The sequence below is a fragment of the Aquila chrysaetos genome, chromosome 14, assembly GCF_900496995.4.
Source record: "Aquila chrysaetos chrysaetos chromosome 14, bAquChr1.4, whole genome shotgun sequence".
In the NCBI taxonomy this organism is placed as follows: Eukaryota; Metazoa; Chordata; class Aves; order Accipitriformes; family Accipitridae; genus Aquila; species Aquila chrysaetos.
This window is the reverse complement of record NC_044017.1, coordinates 16,419,316-16,442,863: the sequence shown is the minus strand read 5'-3', so window position 1 is coordinate 16,442,863 and position 23,548 is coordinate 16,419,316. Positions and strand designations below refer to the sequence as shown.

Genomic DNA, 23,548 nt, shown 5'->3' with positions numbered 1-23,548 from the left:
GGGGAGCCGGGCGGCTCTTTGTTCCCGCCGCCTGCGTGTGCGCGGCGCTCCGGCTGCCGGAGTGGGAGGGGATCCCACCCGCGTCCTCGTCGCCGCTGACGGGAGGCGCGGGATCGGGCAGCGCAGGGCCGGGCCGGGCCCCCAGCGCGGCGAGCGGCGCTCCCCGGCGCTCCCGCCTCCCCGCCGCCCGCGGAGGAGGGCGGGGGGGGGGGGCCGGGCGCTGCCCTCCGGCGGCGCGGCGGAGCAGGTGCCGGCGGTCGGCGGCGGGCCGGCAGGATGGAGGCTGCCTTGCTGAAGCCGGCGATGATGGCGGAGGTGAAAGGGAGCGGCGCCGGCCCCGCCGTCAGCGCCGAGCTGGAGGTGAAGAAGCTGCAGGAGCTGGTGCGGAAGCTGGAGAAGCAAAACGAGCAGCTCCGGAGCCGCGCCGCCGCCGCCGCCGCGGTCGCCACCGGCCCGCCCGGCCCGCACCTGCTGCTGGCCCCGCCGCCGGCCCCCGGCGGGCTGCGCCCCGCCAGCCCCCCCTCCGTGGCGGGCGGCGGGGCCGCGCCCTGCATGCCCAGCCCGGTGCCCACCCTGCTGTGCGCCGCCGCCCTGGGCCCCCCGGAGCCCCTCGCCTATTTCAAGCCCTCGCCCGGCCTGCCGGCGGCCGGCGGCGGCCAGGAAGCCGGCGGCGGCGGTGGCCCGGGGGCGGCGGCCGCCGCCGCCACGGTGCTGGACGAGGTGGCGGTGCTGGAGCTGGAGGACGGCTGCTGCGGACAGGACGAGGATACATGGTACGTGCGGCTCGGGCCGGCCCCGGCCCGGCTGTGCCCCCCGGGCCCCGGCGGCCCCCGCCGCCTCCCGCAGCGCCCGCCCCGCTGGCGCTCCCCGGGCTCTCACTAGCCTTAGCCCCCAAATCCACTTGGTCTCCTTCTGCTTAAATCTGCCTTCCCCCCCCCCCCCCCCCCACTAAAACGTGCCATCAGTGCGGTTAACTCTGCCGGCGGAAGGGGGCCGTCTCCGGGATGGCGTTCAGGTGGGGGCTCTACCCCCCAGTCTCGCCCGCGCCCTCGGCGGGCGATTTGTGCTCGTTGTCCCCGCCGAGGGCGGTAGCCTCTCTTTAATTTCAGGTCTCAGCCTAGTTTCGGCCTCCTCTTTACATAAGGAATTAAAAATAGCGGAATTGTTCCGGGAAAGCCGTTATCTGAGCAGCGCTGCCTCCCCATCCTAAAATCTGTGCCCAATTGTCTCCCATCTTCAGGGATTTGGGAGGGCTTTTGTCTTTTAGACATTGATCTAAATGCTTGGCTGTGTATCTTCAGCGCCTGTGTAGCTCCAGAAGGCACGGCTGGGCGCCGGTAAATTGAATTAAAAGCAGAAATGAATAGCGAATGAATATAGTGGAAAATAAAATCGACCTAGAGGAATGATAACGCTCACTTAAAAACAAATAGAAGGGGAAATTAGACTAGAGAGATAAATAAATAAATAAGTAAGCCTGGTGCCTCAAAACTTGTCTCAGCAACGTGGACAAACGTTGTAGGGACACTGCTGGAATACTATGGAAGTCGTTGGCTGCATGACCACGTTAAACATAATTGATGCTCAGTTGTCTTAAAGTGTCAGTAATAAAAAATATATTATTTATATTTAAATAACTCTTAAGTACCTGTCAAAGTTTCAGTGTGTTTTTTTTATGTGGTTAGCTTTTAAATCGAGCTGAGGTTTTACATCAGCTAAGAATAAAATACAGTATAATGCAGCTGAGATGCATGTAAACATCCTTATTTTTGGTAGAAGAGAATTAATTTATTAATCCATATGTCATAAATACGTCTTGAATGATGGTTGTGTGTACTTCGTGGCACAAAAAAATACCATGCTGCAGTTTCTGAAAATTGCTTTTGAGAATCATCAACAAATTGTATGGAAATTTTTGTCAGTGTTGTTTCATTGTGTGTACCATTAGTCTGCGCAGGGCTGTTTTGAGGTTGGTGATCCTGACTTGAATCAAATTTTACCTCGGTCCTAACCTCTAACTTTCCTTCACATTAAGGAATATTGAATTTGTTTGATCCCGTCCTGTTAAACAAAATGTTTTCCCTGTTTATATTTCAGTGCAATACAAAGTCAGTCTTTTTTGATGTGCCTCAGTAGAGTTTCCTATTTGATTTGCCCCCTGGAAGCAATCCTAAATGCTTTTGGGGGGCCAAAACTTACCTTCATGACACACACATATGTGTCTGCAGGAAGAATTTGGTGACAGGGATTTGTTAACAAATTTATCCCACTAAGAGTGAGTTGTTTTATCTGTTGAATGTTTTTAGTTCAAGGCTAAATCTCCCTCGTTGTCCATGAAAGGTCAGCTGTGTGATGCCAGCTGCTTGGGGCTTTTTTGTAATGTCAGTCTTGAAAGCAAACTGCTATCTGGAAAGCCAAAGACCAATGTGTATCCTAGTTGTTGATTAGTAATTTTAGGCCTTAAATACCTTTGCTTTTTTTTTTTTTTAACTGCAGTTACAAAAAAACGTAGAAAAATTAGCATCGTTGCAGACAAGTCAAACCTCTTTTTGCTGTTCAGCTTTTTACGCAAACGTCTGATCATCAGTCAGATACTTAGCTTCTGAAGCACTTCTGCAGGTTAACAGGAAAGCTGAAAGCTTTTTTAAATTTTTTTTCCTTTTCATTTTTTTTCAGTATCATTTTTTAAACGTGTAGCCAGGCACCACAGGAAGTCAGGGGAAATGAGTCCTCTCCTCAGAGAAATTCAATAGTTCATCTCTGCTGGGATTGCCAAGAGAGATAGCAATCGCAGCGAGGATATTTATTCCTTGTGAGCTGGATAGAGAGTGCTGATTGACTTCAAAGGAAAAAAAAAAAAACCAACATAGAGCAGACATGGGAGAACAGTTGCTCTGGGGGGACTTGGGTGGCTGTTGAGCCAAAACCCTGAAGGTGAAAGGCTGCTGCTACCTGTTAGCGGTCCCCTGAGGAGCTCAGTCTTTTTTTTTTTTTTTTTTTTTTTTTATCTTGGTCTTGCCTTTTGCATCCGCTGTGTGCAGGCCAGATTCTTTTGCAGCCCGTGGAGTGTTTTGCTGCTGCCTGAGAATCTGGCTCTGACTGTCCGCGTGGATCAGAAGTGGTCAGGCCAGAGAGCTGCGAGCCGTCTCCAGCGGCCCGGAATAGCTCCCTTCCCGGGAGATTTGCAGTCTGCCAGGTGAACCGGCGTCTGCTGGTGTACGCTAATCTGCAGGGGCGACGGCAGCAACGCAGGTCCCAGCTTCAAGAATTTCCCCATGAAATCTGCTTTGATACCTGGCTTCCTAATGTGCTGGACCATCTGATGAGTTGCCTGCTCTTGTCTGAGAATAATGCATATACGCTAGCTTGTCTTGCCTATTTCTTTTTTTCCTGCTGGAATTGAATATTGAAATTGGATTTTCATTGTTTCTCAGAACATGTTTTCTAATCTTTAAAGGTCTGACTTGTACAACATTGGGTTAATCTGGGAGAAGATATTGTGTATGAAAATTAAATTATAATCAGCGCTCTGACAAGCAGATTAAATTGTTATAGGTAAAAGAGTGAAATAAATAACAGTGAAATTGTGATTTAAATGTAAAATCAAATACTGAAATTATCTGATCTCCAGTAAAGATAAATATAAAAGGGAAAACTGGTAGGACCTTTGGCGTGTCTACAGCACCTAATGCATTTCGACTTTGGACAGTGCTGAAATTCAGACAGTGGTAATGACGAGATGGAAGATTTTTGTGAGAAATCTACTTGAACTTTGTTTTGATGTGCCAGACCCGTAGAGTTCATATTTCGCCACCTACTTTTCTGAGGAGGGAAGAAGAAAACTAATGTAAACTCTTCTACTTCGGAATATGTTTTGTTATTAGATATCATATTGCAAGGCTTTGCACTGTTATAAATTATTAGTGGGCAGGAAAGTGAGAATACAAAAGTAAACTTTTAAGTATTGCATATCTTGCTGATATTTGTGTGTATTTTGGTTAAGGTTGTACGTCTTGCCTACCAAGACTCTCACTCCTCAAGAGAAATCACTGAGTCCTATGCAGTGGTGCAGGCGTGTTCTGGATCATCCAAGTCCTGAGATAGAGGCTGCAAAACGTTCCCTATGCTTTAGGTTGGAACAAGGTAATCCTATTCTTTGAATTTCTTTACTAGTAAGTTGGCATTTTTGGTCTGGCATTTCACTCGTGTTTGGTGTTTTTCACAATTTAGCAAGCTTTACGAATGGCAGACTTACAGTTCTTTTCCTATGTACGCAAGTCTTCCTTCACTACATAAATGCTAACAGTTGTTTGATTTTTTTTTTATTTTCTTTTCTGATCATGCATTTCTTCAAGTGTTCTCCTCCTTTGTTATCCTTTTCTTCCCCTGCATAACTTGTGTCTTTTAAACTTCACAGTTTTCATCCATTGCTTAAAATAGTGGACATCTTGGCAAGAAAACTTTGATGCTAACTTCACTATTGGTACCTCTTGAGATTTGAAAACAGTGGTTTTGGTTTTTTGTAAAGTCAAAAGTATCCTGGTGCTATAAATTTTTAAAGGCATATTTGTCCACATCTAAGGTAGTATCAGGACTTTGCTAAGTATAGGACAGACCAAGAAAAGCTGTAACTTGACTGCTAGCGCTACTTTGGTGGGCTCTCGGTAGTCTCAAGTACTGGGATCAATCTGGTGGCTGTTCGGTGCCGTTATTTTTACTTTTTTACCATCTGGGGTCCCATTAAGATTGTAGTAAGTGTTGTTGAAGAAAGTGATTAAGGTGTGATATTATCTTCAGGTTTATAACTTACTTGGAAAGAAACAGCAAATGAACGATATAGGAAGATGACAGGAGAAGGAAATAAAGCTAATGACAATATGAGCATATGGTCGTACAGCTGTCATTAAGAGAGATTGAGCATGCTCCTCTATGCTTTGGAGGATATGGGTAGCTGTGGATTAGTCTTATCCAAAATCAGGCATTTAACTGAATCAGTCTCTGAAGGCATCTGTCTCTTTGCATTCACTATAAGAGATCCTACAATGATTATTGTCCTAGCAATATTTAGTTGAGCTCATTTGCCTGCAGTTCGGTGGGCCGAACTGTGGTGCCTATGTTGGTAATCATCCCACCCAGCTTTAGGGTGGAATTTGGCTCGTGATTTGGCCACCGGAGTTCGGGCGTCTGCAGCGTGAGCTGGGTGTCCGTGCTTGGCGGTCAACGGGAGTTCTGTCCGTCCGCCGAGTCGGCGGAGTCTGCGGAGCTGCCCAGATGACGCGGTGTAGGTGCTGGCCTTGGGACGAAGTCAGTAGCTCTCCTCAGCCCACTGGCGGTAACGGGCGCTTGGCCCTCAGCGCCCACCTGGTGACCTGAAGGTATGTCTGTGTGGTGTAGGGCGTCCCAGTCGGGAGCCGAGTCCCGGTGTAGAAGCTCCATTTAGATTGTCCCACACAGGCATCTGGTGCCGTTTGAGACGGCCTCGGTTACCCTGGCTGACCTCCAGCTTCCACTCAGGACGGGTGCAGACCTCCCGCAGGTCCTGTGCCTTACCGGCCGTTCCTTTGATGGTATCTTGGCCTCCCAGGTGGCCCAACGCATCCAGGTATGGGCAACTGAATCAGGTCCATAATGTGCCTGTGGAAACAAGCCAGGGGAGTCTGTGACCTCTTTTTCCCCTTACAAGGTATTATTTAAATTTAATAGGCAATAAAGACGCTAGAAAAGCACGTTTATCGTTTCAAATTTAAGTCACTCTGTGGTTATTGGTTCAATCTCTCTCTGTGCAGAAGTCGCAGCGAGTGATATATGTCACGTAAGGTTACGTTGGGTTGCTTTGATCCATATGTTCTAGTCATGATGATGGGTTCACGAATTTCCTGGGCTCTGCAAAAAGTTTCTGAGAAATTATGTGCCATGTATAAAACCCATTATGGGAGCAGTATGTTCAAGGAGGGAATGGACTCGAGTTTCTGCTGCAGCAGTTTTATGCTAAAATTGTTTTAATTAATAATTCAGACTTGATTAATGCTCATATTTCTAAAGATTTTATCACCTATACCTTTACAAATAATACGTAATAAGCAAATGCCATGTTTCTTACCCTCACTTTGTAGAATTTGGTTTCATGGTATTTATTTCTTCTTCAGTTTTGAAACCAGATGTGAGATTGTTGTAAGTATCTAATAATTCTGTTTTAAAGTACAACAGATTTCTGTAACTTGACTTTCCTGTTTTTTGTTTTGTAGTGCACTCTATCAGTAAGTACATGTGTATAAATATGAACACGGAATTTTATCCTAATTTTAAAAGTGACTCAGTAAGAATGGCATTCTTCTTTTCTGGTACTGAAGTTTCAAACTTTGTACTTGTAAGTTGAACAGTGTTTTCCCCTTTTAGCCATATGCTTTGAAAGGGCATTTTAGAGGGATGTTTGAAATCTCATTGTGCCTCTTCTGTTTGGCACTGAGTCAACAGTAACACTAATGTACTTGAGAATTATTAAATGTGCAGTCAAAAAACTTTTATAATGTACCGGTCTGTGATTTCTGAAACGGCTTATAGGTAGAATTCGCTTAGTACTTTTGTCCATGGTGCATTAGCCAAAAATTAATCCACTTTAGATTGTCATAGCTCTTTAGGCACTATAGTGTGCATAGAAATAAAAAGCAGTAAAAATTGATTTTTGTCTGCAAAGTCAGCATATCTGAGTAAGTGCACACAGAGAGAGAAGCTGTGAGCCAAAAGAAGTAAAATTTTGCCAGGCTGTTTTTCTGAGTTCTAACTAATTCCTTTATCTTCTTATGATTTTTCAAGCTGTGCTCATTTATTCCTGCTCATGTAATTTTTCCGTATTATATTATATCCTGATTTTCATAAAAGTTTTCATTTGTTGTTTGAAACATCCCAGCATTAGGATAGCTCAGAAGAAGGCTAAAGGTCTTGTGAGAGACTTCTGCCAAAGCAGACCTAGGCGATGAAATAATACAGGCTGGAGAGTTACTTGGATGATGCTAGTTAACTTTTCACCTTGTTGCGCTCACCAGCCTGTTTCGTTTCTGATGAAAATGTTTGGTTTAAGTATTTCATGGTGGAAGTAAGATTTCATCTTGGCATAAATCTTTAAGGGTATAAGCACAGAGGTGGTCTCTAGCAGGTTGTTCTGCTGTGAAGCACTTTGAGAACTTGGACAAGCTTCACAACGTTCCTCTGGTCTACCACTAAGTAGGTAAAGCTTATATCTAGTTTATAATGAACTAGGCTTGTTGAAAGCCCTGTTTCTGTGGATTAAGTATGCTAGCTTTAAGAAGGATGAAAGTTAAATGTAACCTCCTATGATAAGATGTCTGCTTAGCTTTTTCCTGTTTTCCATGAGCAATTCTAGTGTTGAGGTAGTATTTGTGGTTTGGTGTTTTTTTTTTTTAATCTGTGACCTGACCTGGACCACTTCTTTCTTTTTCCTCTTCTTCAATCATCTTTTGTTTGAAACCTTTCTAGTTTGTTTTGTTAACAGCAGTTCTCTATCTACTGTAGGGTCAGCTCCCTCTCCCTTTGTTTTTTAATATTGCTGTCTATTTTAGTTCTTTAGCCTCATTCAAATCAACAGGGCCACATCACAGTCTTAATGGTGTGGTAGAGCTTCTTCTATATTTTCTTGGTAATACTGGGAGATGTTGGGACATGTCAGTATTAAGCCCAGCGAGCAGAGAGATGGTGATGTGTAAACTTCCTAGCTGGTGCAGAGGGGTATAACTCCTCTGAAATTGATGAGAAGGTGTTGATTGACACCCTGGCTGTAGATACCTTATATAGCTTCACTTCTGTAAAATGCTGTGGAGTGGGTGGGTGGATAAACTGAGGAGTTAAGAGGCTTAGTGAGGAGTCGGTCTGTAGGAGCTCAGCTTTTATGCAGGCCTTCAAAGCATATCTCATCCAATTCAGCCTTCCAGACAGAAAACTCCTCTTTCCTGGAGAATATGAAGTATTGGCTAGATTCAGAGTTTGGCTTTGAGTTCTTACTCAGAAATACTGCTTCAGATGTTTAAAAAGAGTAGGCAACAGAAGTCTGTAGGTTTTGCAATTGGCTGCAGTAATTTATAGTCTTAAGATTAAACTCTGCTTCATTTCTTAAAATGAGTAATGTGCTTCAGGATGAATGCTGTTATGTCATCAGTGGACAATAAGGTATGTTGTGAAACAGAACCGTTGTCGTTTCTCTCCAATTGCTTATGATTTCACAAACCCCAAGAATCTCATCAGTGAAATTTTAGCTTTTATTGTGACACTGGGATCCAGTACGTGTCAGTTAAGTTTGATATCCAAACATATAACATATCCAGAAGAAAAACTAGGGGGGGAGATTTAATTTGACAGTACTACAGTCTTTTTACCTGTTAAAAAAAAAAAAAAAAAAAAAAAAAAAAATCTTACAGCTAAAAGGGCCCCAGAAAGTTTTACCTGGAGGTGAAACTTGTTACACAGAAAGAGGTAAGGTTCTGTCCCATTGTCCTAAATTCTTTTCCACTTCCCAATGGTTCATAGTGAAGTCATTTAGTTTGGAGTCTTTAAGATATAAAGTACATTTCATCAACTGTTAAGAATTGCTGTAATAGTGAACTTTAAGGCTGTACTATGTTAACAGCAGAAGCAAACAGAAAATACTATAAATGGATGAAAGCTTTTATTTTGTATGCTTGAGCTGGATCCAGTGCTGCACCCAGTGCAGGGTGGGATTTTTTTTTATTATTCTAAAATAGGTTTATTTGCTGTCCACTGATGCATCAGAGATGTATGTTCTAGCACTCAGGATGGGATTAATAAGATTTAATACAGCTTTCTCATCCTTATTTTTCATATGTAATGGAGATTAAAGTTTCATGTAAAATGCTTATGGGGTAGCAAATGATAACGTGCTGAAGCTTGCAGATGATTGGATTGTTGTTTCCATCATAAATAATAAAATTTATAAAGCTCTAGAAGGAACGAAAGAAGTGGCACAACTGATTCGGTTCCTTTTTGTGTATGTTTCTGATAATAAAAGGTGATGAGCAGCTGTAACTCCTATCAGCATCTGAGCACCTTGCAGGGAATGTGACATCTCAGAGGACGGGGTACATAGCAGTCTTCTGCTGCAGTACAAGCTTAGTGCTCAGAGCACGCATATACACGCAGAGGAGTTATTTCCTATTAGATTGCATTTATTTGAAGTAACCTGTTGTAACAGCTGCATAATTCCAAGCACTTCTTAGAGGTTTTGCAAATGCTGATATCGCTGGATTTTTTAATGCAGCTGCTGAGGATGATTTGTATATTTCAATTGGGAAAAACTCAGGTTTGATATTCTATTTAGAAGCGCGTGCTTGCATTTCACACAGAGTATTTCTCTCTAGCACCGAACATTTCTACTCTGCAAGTACGCTTCAAGGTAGAAGTGTCTCATTGAAAACCCTTATGGCAACAAGTGCATAGAAGATCAGACATTTTGTATTCACTTCACAGATATCCCTTGCCTTTCTAATATGGCTCTTAAATATGACTTCTACTTGTTATTAAATTATAATATGCATACTATTTAAGAATTTAATTTCATATTTGAGGATTGATTGTTGTGCAGCTTATAATTAAATATTTTCCTAGAATTGATTTCTGGTTGTTATTAGAAGATGATGCTGAATTCTGAAGTCTATGTAAATGGTGGTAGAGAGGTGGTGTTGGATCTGACCTCAGTTGAGAAGATACCCATCCCGTTTTAGAATATAAGTGTTCTGTTAATCCATGCTAGCTACTGAACTGGGATTATCAACTCATCATGAGTAGTTAAACAGCTAGAAACACTGTCAAATTTTATGTGAGGATTTTAGTAGGCTTATTTAAGATAAGAATAATTTGTGCTTGTAATATAGGCTCAAATGCAGCATATGTCTAAAAGCGATAGTAGTAGCATCAACACTGACAGTTACACTAAAAATACAGGCACAATTAGTGTTATCCAGCAGAGTTCTGGTCACTGTTTTTGTTTCCAAAGTACATGACTACTTTCCTGGATAAGAATTAAAAGGAAACCTAGGTTTTATTAATGGACCTGTGAGCACTTGAAAGCTTATCCACTGAAGATATTTTTTCTATGGGGTGTTCTGGAGCTCTCATTTCATTTTTGCTCCTGATAGTCTATGTGTCTTGCTCATTGTTTGCTGGTCCCCAAATTATTGTTACAGCTTTTGTCTTTACATTCTGGCTTTCTTTCACTGGCTATTTTTGATGTCTGCAGAAGAGAGCTGGGAGTAACATTTCAGAATGTAGACGAGCTTCCCCCATGTGGTATATAGAGGTAGCACTGCTTCTTTACTAAAATTTTGTTTATTTCTCTATTTTCACTTTAGGGAGCACTTTGGTTCTTGTCTTCATAGCACTGCATCTTTTGGGAAGCTTTTGTTCGGATTGTTTTATTCCATGACCCCTAAGTATCCTTTGAGAGTTGTGTATTTCTGGGATATAGTCCACAGTCCTGTAAATATGCCATACAGTCTTTGCCCTTAGCAGCTGACCTCGCATTTTGATACATCAGAAAGAAGTCGATTATCTGCACTTGCTTTACCAAGTGTTCCACATTCAGTATATCTCTGTTTGTATTTTGTGGAAATACAACATTTACACCGGTAATTTCCTTTTGCTTAGGGATCATGCAAAAGTTCTTGTAATACGATAAAACTTTTTTGACTCTACCTGATAATGAAATGTAGTCAGTAAGCTCTAATCTGAGTATTTGTGAGGCCTGGGCATTCACAGATATGCTTGATCTTTTTTCTGTTGCAAGACAGAGGATAAGTTAGTATGAAAGATAGAGACATAGGAGTTTATAAAAATCAAATTCGCGAGTCTTTTATATAATTTTCCCTTGTGAAGCTCCCCTAAAATATTATTTTCTTAATTTTACTTCTAGATAGGATATATTTGTAAAATTTACAGTTGCAGAAGAAGGTTTTTTTTGTGGAATATTCACTTTTGAGGGGGTTACTAAGCCATTCTTAAAAGTCTTTGAATATGGCTTGATTGCACACTGTAATTGAATACTTAATTAAAAGCTTCACACTTCTGAGAAGACTGAGGGAGAAAAGTAGTGTAAGTCTGCCTGCAAGACTAAAAATTGCTTTTCTCAGGGGAAAAAAAAAAAAAAGCTGAAACCTATGTAATTCTTGTTTTGAAAAGCACTTGCAGCAGTATAAAGATTACATTTTTACTAATTTTAAAGAATCCTAAGGCAATAAGTGACAAAATAGACTGCAGCATGTTCTTGAATATTTTATTTTACGATCGAAGTATTTGACTATGAGATGTTACGGAAAACTGATATGGAGTAACAATTTTAAAGTGACATTGAACTGATAGCTTAGGCGTTATTTATTTATTTTGTTGTTTTATTTATTTTATTGTTTTACCACAATTAAAAGGTCATGTAAACCAAGACATGAGGTGAATTTGGACCACCATTACCACTTCTACAATGTAAAGTACCTGAAAACTGATTGTACCCGTCTGGCTGAGCTGAGATTGTACCCACCTTGTAACACCAGAGAAATTGGTATGGTAACACCATTTGGGGATAGCTTTTTCATGAAAGCAGAAGCACGGAAGCACAGCTGAACATACTCAACCCTGTGTGCCCCCCATGCTGCAGAGGGTCATTGCAAATGCATAGTAACTTGGAACAAATAAGTTTTCCCACCTTTGGAAAGAAAGCCAGCTTCTTTTGGATTCATTTGTCTTCATTACGTAGTACCAATATTGATCTTGCTACCTGTGCTATATTAATTCAGGGTGAGATGACTTGTACCTGAAGTGTGCATTTCTAAAATGGTTACACATAGAAGTAGAGGTGGCTAACTTTGATGAAGTTGCCATCATGTAGGCAGATAAATTCCACTGTAAGAGTTGATGAGTTGTATCCTGTGCTGCATAGGAGAGAAGATCAGTTAATTTCTTTTCTCGCTTAGTTTTTTCTGCGGTTGCTGGAGGACAGATTGTTTCTCACTAAGTAGGGTAAGCATTAGTAACTAGAGAGCTCTTGTAATGTTGGTACTAAAAGTTATGATTAATTTAATCTAACTTTAATTACTAAAGTTAGATACCTAGAAAAAACTAGTTGTCCATTGACTCTGAAGAAGCCAAAGGGCAATTCATCCAACCTGTCTCACTCCATTCTTAAGCAATTGTCTGAACTGAGTCTGGAGATACTCATTTCTCTCCACTCATTAGAAAAAAAACTTGGGTAGTACTTAACATTGGAAGGGATTAGATGACAATATTCCTTCATACTTTTAACAAGTCTTGAATACCCTCTGCATTTTGCAAGAATAGCCCTGATGCCTTTCGTTCTGAGATGGTTTTTCATTGTCTCCTTTTTCTTCAGTCATGGCACTTCAGACCTTGCTCATAATCATTTGTTTAGATGCCTAAGTTCATTCTCCAGAATGGGGACAAACAGGACACTTGGGGTTTTTTGTGTGTGTTTTCACATACTAGTAGCTGATGTGAATCTTTCTGTGGTAGTTAGGCACAACAATTTTGTGGCGGAGTCCATACAGCTGTGAAGTAGTTGATGGAAAAGCTATCGTATGTGTCTGCTGGTCTTAGCTGACGTACACGGGGTATTGCTTTGTGTTGCATCTGAATCGCAGAGGAAAATCTGGGTGATTGAATCTCCCCTGGAAAGACTTTTTTTGTGTCTCAGTTACCAGAGCCAGACATGGAGCTGTTTCTGTTGTATCTGACTGTAAGTACCTTGTCCTTGGGTCTCAAGCATTTAATATGTGGATTCATAGAACATGATATGGCCCAGATTTATTCCACCTAATTTTAGGCGTCTGGTATACCTAATTCAATAGCACAGTCACTTTGGCCATGATTTACTTATCTTAACAAAGTTGCTAAGTGTAATTTGACATGCTCTTGGGTCCTTGAGATATACAGATGGGGCATATGGGTATGATACAGGAGCTGCACAACAACCTCGCTCATCTGGACCAGCTGGAGCACCTTAAATGTCATTACATTCTGGTTTTAGACAACTGAATCATGCCCCTGCTGTTTTGGGCCGAAGAGTGGGGTCTGCTCCAGACGCTAGGGACTTAAATGAAGCACTGCTGACCTTTCAGGACTCTGCCCCCAAAGATCCCTGGTGCTCTCCTTCAGCTGCCTGTGATGTTCAGCTGTTTCTCATGGAACGCCCCTCAACCCGCCATGAGACCCAGCCATCTCTTGTGGTGGTGTCGGTCACTTTTGGCAGCTTCACAGCCTGTTCTTTGTTATGTTGAACAACATCTCGTGTCCAGTCCTGTAGTTCCTCATGTTGCATTCAGTTACCTTCACCTCAAGCCAAGGAGGACAAGCCATCTCCTGGCATACCTTCACGCAACTGGTATTTAAATTCCCATTATAGCCAACAGAAAGACAGGGCTAGGTTTGGTTGTCCATATACATGGGACTGATGCCTTTGAAATGCCGTGACCAATTGTCTAAATGGCATGAGATGCTTAACTGTAGGCAGTTGAATTGACTGTAATTAGAGCTTATATGCGAAACTTACTTGCGGATGTTGTAGACGCTCAGAGGAAAGGTCTGGGACATAGCAATGAATGCGTGAAACAATCCTACAAGAGAAAGTTGTTTTCTTTTTCTTCTTAGGGATATATGTGTTAGTGTGTTAATTTTTTTAATAAACTTTGGTTTTATCATTAACAAAACTAATCTCTTCAACAATACATGTATTGACATTGCAGGTGACTTTAATATGTAACATGTTAATTTGATGGAATTACTCTAAGAGTTTTAGAAGGAAAACTTGTAATTCTTTTCTAATTAATTCTGGATGTAGCTTCAGGCTATAGCTTTTAAATTATTAGCACGTTGGCATATGGTTCCCAAGGTTTTTCATGTTCATTTCAGCAGTATGTATTCATTATTTTGCCTTTTCCATTTAGAATTGCTTTTTACATATGAAGAAATTCAGCGTGCGCTTTATATTGATGCTATCATGTCAATGAAAAGTTATCAGCACACAAGAAAATAAGTTGTGCAAGATAACTTGCATATTTTTAGCACGTGAACAGACTTTAAGTAGCATTAACTGCTTGCCACTTCTTTTAAAGTCACTTGAAAGCCATGTAAAGATTTGTGTCAGAAATGAAAGTAAGCTGTTAGGGCTAGGGGCTGTCATTTGTTTTATCCTTCAGGAGTGGCTCATATAATGTAATTCCAATTTCATTGAGCTGAAGGTACTACCACAGTATAGCCTTAGTAAAAGCGTGGGATTGAGTATTAAGTCTTAAGAATTTGCATCTGACTGGTAGCATATCTTTTTTTTAATTTTAAAGTTATTTGGCACTTGATGTATTTGTGATTTTTGGCTTCAGGCAATTTTTTCTTTATAACATGTCTTAAGTCTTTTATGGCTGCAGGGAAGGATTTTGTGGCCTGTAGTGTGTGGGTGGTAGCAACTTAGTCATCTGTTGTGGTTTTGCCTGCAAATACAGAGGACTGGGCTCAGCATCCTAACGCCTTAAGGTTCTTTCTTCCTGGAAGTCCACCACGTCCCTCAAGTAGCTCTGTGAAACACTAGCAAACCTTCTCAATGTTCTTTGTTCCTCCTTCCCAACCCATAGGAAAGGCGGGGGAGAGAACGATTTGTAGGCCAGCACAAAATAGGGCAGGATGGAGTGATGGAGAGAATCATTGCTTCAGCCTGTTCCTCCATGGTGTCACCAGTTTTCTTTTTTGTCATTTCTGCTTCATGTGTTGCAGTTAAATAGCCAACGTTATGAGTGCCTCATGGTTGTTTCTTAACGTCTTTTGAAATACTGGGTGTGAAGTACTTCACTGTAATCACAAATGGATCTTTATTTATAAATAAAAAAATAAATTTCAGTATGTAAGTAGGCACATATGTTCTTCTTGTGATGGACTTAGTCCAAAAAAGATTTTGTTATTTTTGGCCTGTGTGGGCGCTGACAAATCTGAGATAATTACTTGGAAGAAACAAAATGGTTTTCATGGAGAAGCTTGAAGAAACATCTTAAACTTTTGATGTCCAAGCCCATTTCTGCTTACTGTGGACGTGACAAGTTCTGGCAGTGGAAACGCTTAAAAGATACTGTAGAGTGCCTTTTATTCCTAAAAAGTAAGATGTGGGCAGAAGGATGTTGCAGCAGTGTAGCAATTGTATTGACGGTGCTTCTGCAACTTGTGCGCTTTGACTCTCATCTCTTGTGCCATTCTCATGCTTTCCCTGTTGTACTGTACTCTTGGTTGATAACATTATACTCCTCTCTCCTTCTCTGTCAGCTTATACCTACGAGTTTGCGAGGAGCAAGGATTGCCTCATTATTAAATGCTTGTACAGTTCTTGCTGCAGTGTAGGTACTTCTGGGAGGTACTTGCAAGGCAAAGTTTACTGAGGGAGTCTCTCTCGAGATGTCTGAAATCACCCCAGGGGTGCTTAAATCTAGGAATGTGCTCTGAGTTAGTGCCAGGAGAAATCAGTCTTTCTCTAGGGAGTCTGAAGAGAGAAACCTGCTTAGGCTAAAAATTGTCGTTGCAGAAGCCCTGACCCCCATGACAGTAATGATAAGGGTAATAGTATCTATAGCAAACATCTATGTCATTTTACCCATTTTCCTAGAAGTAACTATGGTTAGTACTTCTTAATTTGACTCTAGGTTGGTGTTGAACCTTAATTCTACATGAGGATATGTATTCTGAATACTTTTATTATATGTGGCAGTCACTTAAACCTTTATCAGAACTTTTCTTAATCCTAAAATGTCATGATTTTTTTTTTTCCCTGTTTGGTGTTTTAGAAGTATGAAAAACCTATTTTACAGTATATTTTATTTTTGAAGGGTTTTGTATCTCTTCTCTGCTTTGGGTAATAGTGTTAACACTTTCTCATAATAGGCACATAACTGTGACACCTGCTATATTTATCCAAAAGCCACAGGGGACCTGGAGGGTAAGTGCTGCTTTTGACCTTGATTTGAGCCTAACTTTTAGCTTTTCCAGTCTGATTCAATTTTGGCAGCAGGTATACTTGTGCAAAGAAAAAGGAGTGTGGCATCTTGGAACAGGGTGTCAAGAGTCAGAAACTGTAGACAGAGAAGCTCTCTTGCAAAACCCTCCTGTCAGAGGTTTAACCTGTGAATAAAGATGGCAAGTAGATACAGTCGTAGGGGGAACTATAATGTGTTTATGAGTGTTTCTTGGATGCAGGGAAAATTCAGGACTAACTAATAGGGTTAGAAAACATGTAGTTTAGGGTTAATGTTTGAATTATTTTATCTTTTTTGTGTTATGATAAATGATCACGAGAGTTATATCCCAACAGACACATGTATTTGAATTCCACCTGGTATGTAATTATTATCCTATACTGTTAGGAGAAGGATGGGAAACTGTCCTTCTGTGAGACTGTTACTTACCGAATGGATCCCTTACTCTTTATGCTTACCTCCCTTGCAGATGGTAATGAAAAAAAAAAAAAAAAAAAATTATGTATGCTACCAGAAATTTTAAATTTAGGAAATGTAATTAGCTATATTTTTCTTCCAGCCACCTGTTCTCCTGAGCAAAAATTTACATCTTTGATTCAAATTTTTGCTAGCATATCTGGTTAGCAGTATAGTACATGTCCACTTAGGAGAACTGTCGTACATCCTGTGTGGCATGTGGAAATGAAGTTCTCTTTTATTAACTGGAGCAAACCCCTAGCTAACTTCTCTGAAGTAGTGCACTAACCACTAGATAATAGTCTTTTTTTTTGTTTTACCTCTAGTCCAATGAATAGACTAAAGGAATAGGATGTCTTCAGCAGAAGAGCATGAGAGCACCTTGTGTGGTAGCTGAGCTCTGATCTGCAAGGGGAGTTGAGCTAATACCTGTTCTTTAAATCAAGCAGAGAAGGAGTAAGTATGCTTGTTCCTCATCGTGGAGGAATCCCCTAAGCGTGGACTTACAGAGTGAAAGGGCCAAGGCACCCTTCATCTTCCTCCATTTTGTGAATGACAGCTGAGCCTTTCTTGAAATCTATATTAAAAAATCTGTTTTATTCTCTAAAATAATCCTTTCAACTTTTTTCTTTTTTTAAATAAATTTGTTTACACTATGGTTGAATCTTTGCCCTAATTGTTACATATTTGTGAAGAGTTTTAGTTGATGTGATTTTATTTTAATTTTTTTTTCTGGAATGGCACTTTTACTGCTGTCACCTCTCATCTTTTATTCAACTCCTGAGACCAAAGTTTCAGAAAGGGAGCCAGTCCAACAGAGTTCTGTGGGACTGCTGTGACTGCAATGACTCAGCTCCTGTACTGAATGCACAGGAAGATAAATACGATGGCACTGACGATCTTAGACCTACCAGTACAAAGACACAAAGACTCAAAAGATCACAAAGCAGCTGTTGTTTTCTAAGGGATGAAAACAGCACTTCCAAAAGAGCAGAGGCACTGCTATCATTGGGGTGTTGAAACTGCTTTTGGCTGATTGAACTGGAGACGTCTAAAGTACAGTTGCAAGAGATTAGGGAGATTTATTTCTGCACAAAAAAGCCCTGTTAGGTTAACTGGTTCTGAAAACGGGCCTCCTTCTCAGACTGAAGTTAAGAAAATACACAAGTTCTATACTTTTTTGCTATGTAGAAAGCAGCTTGCTGACAAGATCAAAGCTTCTCCTGTTCTTAGTAGCCTTGAAGGGTATGCTTGTATGTAGAGCATATACAGGCACACAGAAGACCTCACCCTTCCTGTGTTATCAAAATGTAAGTAGACTCTAGGAGTTGATCCTGTCAGTGCATACAACCTGTCTATACCACGCAGAGGCATGCCAACCAGCCTAGCTCCAATGCATCCACACACTGCAGCACAGCGCTGCATGGATAATATACATCGGTATAGCTGTCACTTGGATCCAACTTGAATGAATGCCATGATATTCCTTGTATTTCAACTTTTAGATTGTGTCTTCTCTAGCTACCATACGTGTCTCTGTTTCTGTGTGGTAAAGATGCTATAAGTGCTTTCAAGATAAGGTTCATACTGCTTTATTTTAGCCACCTTAAACTTCAGGCTTGAAATCAGGGACTAGTTGAAAAACAGAGGTATCTCCAGAGCATGTGATCTGTCTTTCTCCAGTGACAGGGAGGGACAGAGAGGAGCATAGTTGGTTAGGTATGACTGGAGGTCAAATTTGAACACTGGAAACTAGTGGAGGTGAATACAGACCACAGAGTTTATTAAAGACAGAGGACATGCTGCATTTTGCAAAACGTTCTTCCTCCACCTTTCCCCTCCTGTGTGGCTAAAATACAGATTGGCTTCCATACCATAGCTTTTGTAAGAATTTTTAGTCATCAAACAAAATTAATTTTCAGCTTCTACTTATGCTGTGGCAAACTGGAATTATTCTGTTGAAAGCAGGCCTTCCACCACTGTAAAATTAACCTGAGACAGGGATCAAGTGAAGTGTCTCCAGTCTTATGGTAAGAGGGGAGGTAACTAAATAAATAGTATTAAAAAAATTATCTTTTGTAATTACATCTCATGTACTAGATAGAAGTAGTAGAAAACTTATAGTAGTAGAAATGTAGTAGGAAAAATACCATGTTGATCCAAAACCTATTGAAATCACTGGAAGTCTCTACCTGTCTTTCTCGTGGTTTGTGCATTGTCCTTATGTTAGTTCCTTAAGGAACTATTTTGCCTACTAATTGTATGCTTTTTGGGATGAATGTCAAATAACTTTGAGAGGAGTCTTCTGCTTTATGTTTGAGGTTAAAAATATGATAAGCTGAGATTCAGTATTTATTGGTTCCCATGTGACTGAAAATACTGTAGGTTCATGCTTGTGATTTGTCTGGGAGTGATCAGTACAAACTGTTTAAAACTCTGGAGCTTGATTCCCTGTAGTTGGAGATTTTCCTTGAGGAGGACTTTGCAAAGCTTGCCTAGATGCCATGGGGTTCTTCTGACGCACATTACAGAGCTACACATGGTATTCTTGCCATTGTACAAGTGTCAGGAAGGTCAGGTCTGTGCTGGAGACCTGAATGCAGCATAGTTTTGTTCATCAAGAATGTGAAAAGATGTGAATCCATGACCTGCTTTGGCAGAAGTCCCTGGTATATACATATGTTTGTTCTGGAAATTTTTCCTTGTATTGTTACAACTTTAGTTCATGGCAATGCTTGTAGAGTGTTGGCATAAAGAACAGCTTACCTCAGTGGCATAAGAGTCATTTATAGGTCCTACTGCACTGTATTGGCAAAATACCCCTGCACCAACAGGTTTACTTGGTCTTTAAGTAATTCAAAGAATTGAGTGGATGTGTGGAGTTGACTGGTTTGGGGAAACAAGTATCTTTGAGCTACAAGACAGATGCCCAAGAAAAGCATCATTAGCATAGGTACTAGTTCAAGGAGTGATCTGACAGAGAACTGTCCAAAAATGAATTTAGCTTTACCAGCTTTTACTGTAACTGAAAAAGAATATCATTGCACCTACATGACTTGTACAAGGGTGGATGAAGCCCCTCTGTGAATAGGGGACATGAAACTACTTCTCCGTCCCCTTGGATGCGGAGGCAAACTCCACACATAAGGGTAGCCCCAAGGGACAGAGCTGTGTGGCTGGGGAAGAGGAGAACCTGTAGCAAGAGTCACATACCCAGTATGTGTACCAGATGGATTAGCAGTTTGAAAGACTGCTCCTGCATAATAGATAACCATGTCCAAAGAAGTGGCAGGCCAGTTTTCTCTAAGGCAACTTTACCACCACATACTTTTTAGGATGATGAAGTGCTTACTTAAGTGCACAGATTTATGATTATGGGCCCATATTACAAGCAACCCCCTCACTCCAACATACATTAATAAGCTTATATATGATACTAGGTTTCTCTCTTCATTGATCCAGAATCTCGGCTAGTGAGGGTGGTGAGTTAGAGGGTTCAGCACGGCCCAGGGGACATGCCTGGGAAGGTTTGTAAAGCTGCAGCTCCCCAGCTCCTTTCTGTAAAGTGGTTTGCAGTCTCTCAAACCAGGAACTCTGGTAACTACTCTCCATCTCAAAGTGGAATGACCCGTCCTTGTGATGGGGCACAAGGAATTTCTGCCTTCTCTCCTGGTTGAGGCAGTTTAATTAACATTTTTGTTGAATATCTTGATTAGATTATGGGCCTGGCTTTAGACTTTAAACTTTCTTTGTTTCTTTACAGCAGACCTGAAAATTAGTGACATAACGACACATTTTATACAGAAATTGGAAATACTAACTGTGTATATTCTTAGCTGTATATAACCTTTGCACAGGGACAACTGTAAAATACAAACCCTGCAAGCAACCTGATTTCAGGTGGGGTTGCCAAGACTGCACCTCCTTCCCCCTCCATGAGCATATGTCACTGATCCCATTACAGTTAAAGGCACCTCTCTGAGAGATGATGGCAGTATGGCAGTTTTGAGTTGGAGAAAACAGATTTAGGTCCTCCTTCTATTTTTGATAATGCCATGCTCCACAGAACCATGGCGTTAATAATCTAGCACTGTAGCTATCAAACTGCTGGTCATCAATGCTTTACTGTGCAAGAGCTGCATCCTGGGCAAGCATCTCTGTTGCGGATGCTGCAAGTGTTGAATTATGGAGGCTGTGGAGGTGACTCCTGCAGCTGCATACTCCTCACTGCTGCTTGTCTGCAGACATTCCCTTCACTCCTTCAGACCTAGAGAGAATATGTCATACTGGTCTGGGGAGCAAACGTCCACTGGATTGAAAAGGTATGAGTTATATGGCAGACAAAGGTTGCCAGGGCTCTGCAAGCAGTAGGCAGTGAAGACATGTCCTGAGACCCAGGCACACTATTTCTCAGACCTGGGAGACGCTTCAGATCTGAAAGCCAGCATTTAAAGAAAAGGACAAAAAGATTGTTTTCTGTTAAAAATTTAGTTGGTTTTACTATTTGTGGAGTATTGTGGCAAACAGAGCATTTAAAGCAGTGCCAAGCGATTGCAAAATATGCTTCCCACAGTACTCTGTGGGATTTTGCTGTATCACTCTTGTCACTGAAATACAGACAAAGCAGTTACCAAAGGTAATGAATTCAAGAAGGAAAAAAAGGTTGTGATGAGTTTCACAATGCTTATGCGATGAGCATGAGAGTTCAGATTTTGCTTGTGATGACGTTAGAGAATACAAATGTCTCTTTCACAACAGTAACGTTGGAGTGTGTGTACTCAATGATAGACCTGTGTTTTATAAAGGAAAATGTAAAGTACTTCACAAATTGTCAACCACAATGTTTTCCCTTTGGATTAACAGGCAGTAAGTAAAATGTGATTCACGCTGATCATGATGCTCAGATGACATTAAAGTGGTAGATGTGTCATGACTTCTGACACAGCTCTGCTTAAATCTAATGCTTTGCCATGCCATAGACTGCAGTAGCAATGTCTGTGTGAAGACACCCCACTCATAAATTAGTATGGTGTGGAGCTTTCTGGAAGGTTATTTGAACTATTGGAAACCAGATTAGTTACAACCACCAGGTTGGGTGCAGTCAGCTGCTAGTGAAGGTATGTTGGTTGTGGAAGAGACATTAGTTTCTTGCCACAGTCCTACCTTTCTCTAGGTAGATGCACCAGCTTCCTCAGGGCTTCTTCAGGGCTCCTGGACACTCTGCTCTACTGTATGTTGTAAACAAAACTAAAAGGCTCTTGTGGATCCACTACATTTGGAGTAAGGTGATCTTAGATTGCTGTGGTTGAGTCGTCTTCTCATCCCTTTACAGAGGAATGTAACCCGCTTTCTCCTTGGCAGGGTTATATGTCCTGTTCTGACTTCATTTGTGCCTGCAGGAATTGCTGCCCCTTCAGATCTACTAGCTGAGATGATTAGATGATGGCTTCCTTGCCCGTTCCAGTCAGTACGTGCTGGGTGAGCCTAACCAAAGAGCCAGTAACGTACAACCAGAACCAGCAGAGGCAGGAGGTCTATGCAGCTGGCACAGCAAGAGTTGGAGGAAGGTGTTTCTGTAGCTTTATGTGCATTGTCTGTGCATCATGGGGATAGATCTTTACCCTTTGAGTGACATTGTAAGGTGGTTACTATTTTGCTCCCTTTTTTGTTGCTAATCGTTAAAATACAATGAAAGTGCCGTTGTTTTGCTCTGCACTGTATATGTAAGCAAACACTCAGCGTCAGACATGGAGTTCATCTCACCTGCCTTTACGCACATCATGGAGGCTGTTCTCTGACAAGCGTTTCTGCTGGAGGCAATGTTGTCTTCACCAGCCCCACCTTCCTGCTGCTGTTTTCTGCTTCTCCATCTCTCCCTTAAATGTCCTGGTACAACTGGGCTCCATCTTCCTGGTAAAGGGGATTGAGGAACTTTTCCTTGTTTAAAAAAATAAATTAATGAAAAGGTCTTTTTAATGCAGATTGGGTAATTGATCTGATTTAGCATGAAGTCTTGCAAGGACGGTTGTACTTGCTGGTACAGCGTACTAGTACAGCCGAGAGGATGGCATGGGGAGGATTAGGGTAAAGCATTAGCCTGCAGGAAGGTAGCAAGGGCTTCCCTTTCAACTGGAACTGCTGCCAGCAAAGATATTCAACAACTTTAATTGGATATCTACAGCTCTTTCAGTAGGACGGATGCAAGCATTGCAATGCTCTAGCGCTGCAGAAGAGTTGTCTTTATCAGTTGCTTAGAAAAAGGGAAAACTGAGTGCAGTCTCTGAAATCTGTTTTTAAGCTCTGTTTATTGTTCTCTGTAATGAATGCTGTCAGAGTGAGTTTTGTTTGAATATATGCAGAGATCTGTATCGGAGCCAGTCACACTGGGCTGCCTTTGTAGGCAGTGCAGACAAACAGGCACAGCTCATGTCCTTTTAAAGTGGAGGTGAGTTGAATCGTGCCCCGTCCTTTCTCTTGGAGTGTATTGTGTCCTGTGGTGACTAGGTCAGCCATCAATGTCTATACATAAGAGCATCTTCATTGTGCCTGTGACACAGGATCCAGTGTCCAAAAGTGCCATCAATAAATACTGGAAGAGGGTGAGAATACCAGGAAATAGTTTACACCCTCCCAGCTGTATTTCCAGCTCAGAGACTGACTGAACCAGACGTGAACTCTGATTTAGATGTGATTTATTACCCTTTGGTGGATTCCTCTTCTGTGAATTTGTGTAGTCTTCCCATGTAAATTTTTGCATTCACAGTGCCCTTTGGTAAGAATTCCTTACTTTGGAAGGCTCCTAATTCCTTATTTGAAGGCTTCTAAAATTAAATGGGGTAAACACTCTCCTCAATGAATGAAATGCTAATACTTTGGCAGAAGAATCCGGGGCTGTATATTTTGTTCTGGGTTACCTTATGTAGTAGTACATGAGAATGAGTATTCTGCTCAGAAAGGTATATCTTATTTCAAACTAGCTGAAATGTGAGAGCTTGTATGCTTGTGGGTTCTGGTTAAGCATCCACCAAACGGAATGAAAATGCATCAGACTGGCA

General features: G+C 41.5%; 1 protein-coding gene across 4 annotated transcripts in view; it reads left to right on the top strand.

Moving 5' to 3' along the window:
- The first annotated feature begins 144 nt into the window (after positions 1–144).
- SLAIN1 (SLAIN motif family member 1) overlaps positions 145–23,548 on the top strand; it is a 53,844-nt gene continuing 30,440 nt past the window's right edge. For all 4 annotated transcript variants that reach the window (XM_030036583.2, XM_030036582.2, XM_030036581.2 and 1 more), the window contains exons 1-2: positions 145–773; positions 4,004–4,143. In XM_030036583.2, the coding sequence (XP_029892443.1) occupies positions 277–773; positions 4,004–4,143 (637 nt within the window). In that variant the 5' untranslated portion in view covers positions 145–276. The remainder of the gene's footprint in view (positions 774–4,003; positions 4,144–23,548) is intronic.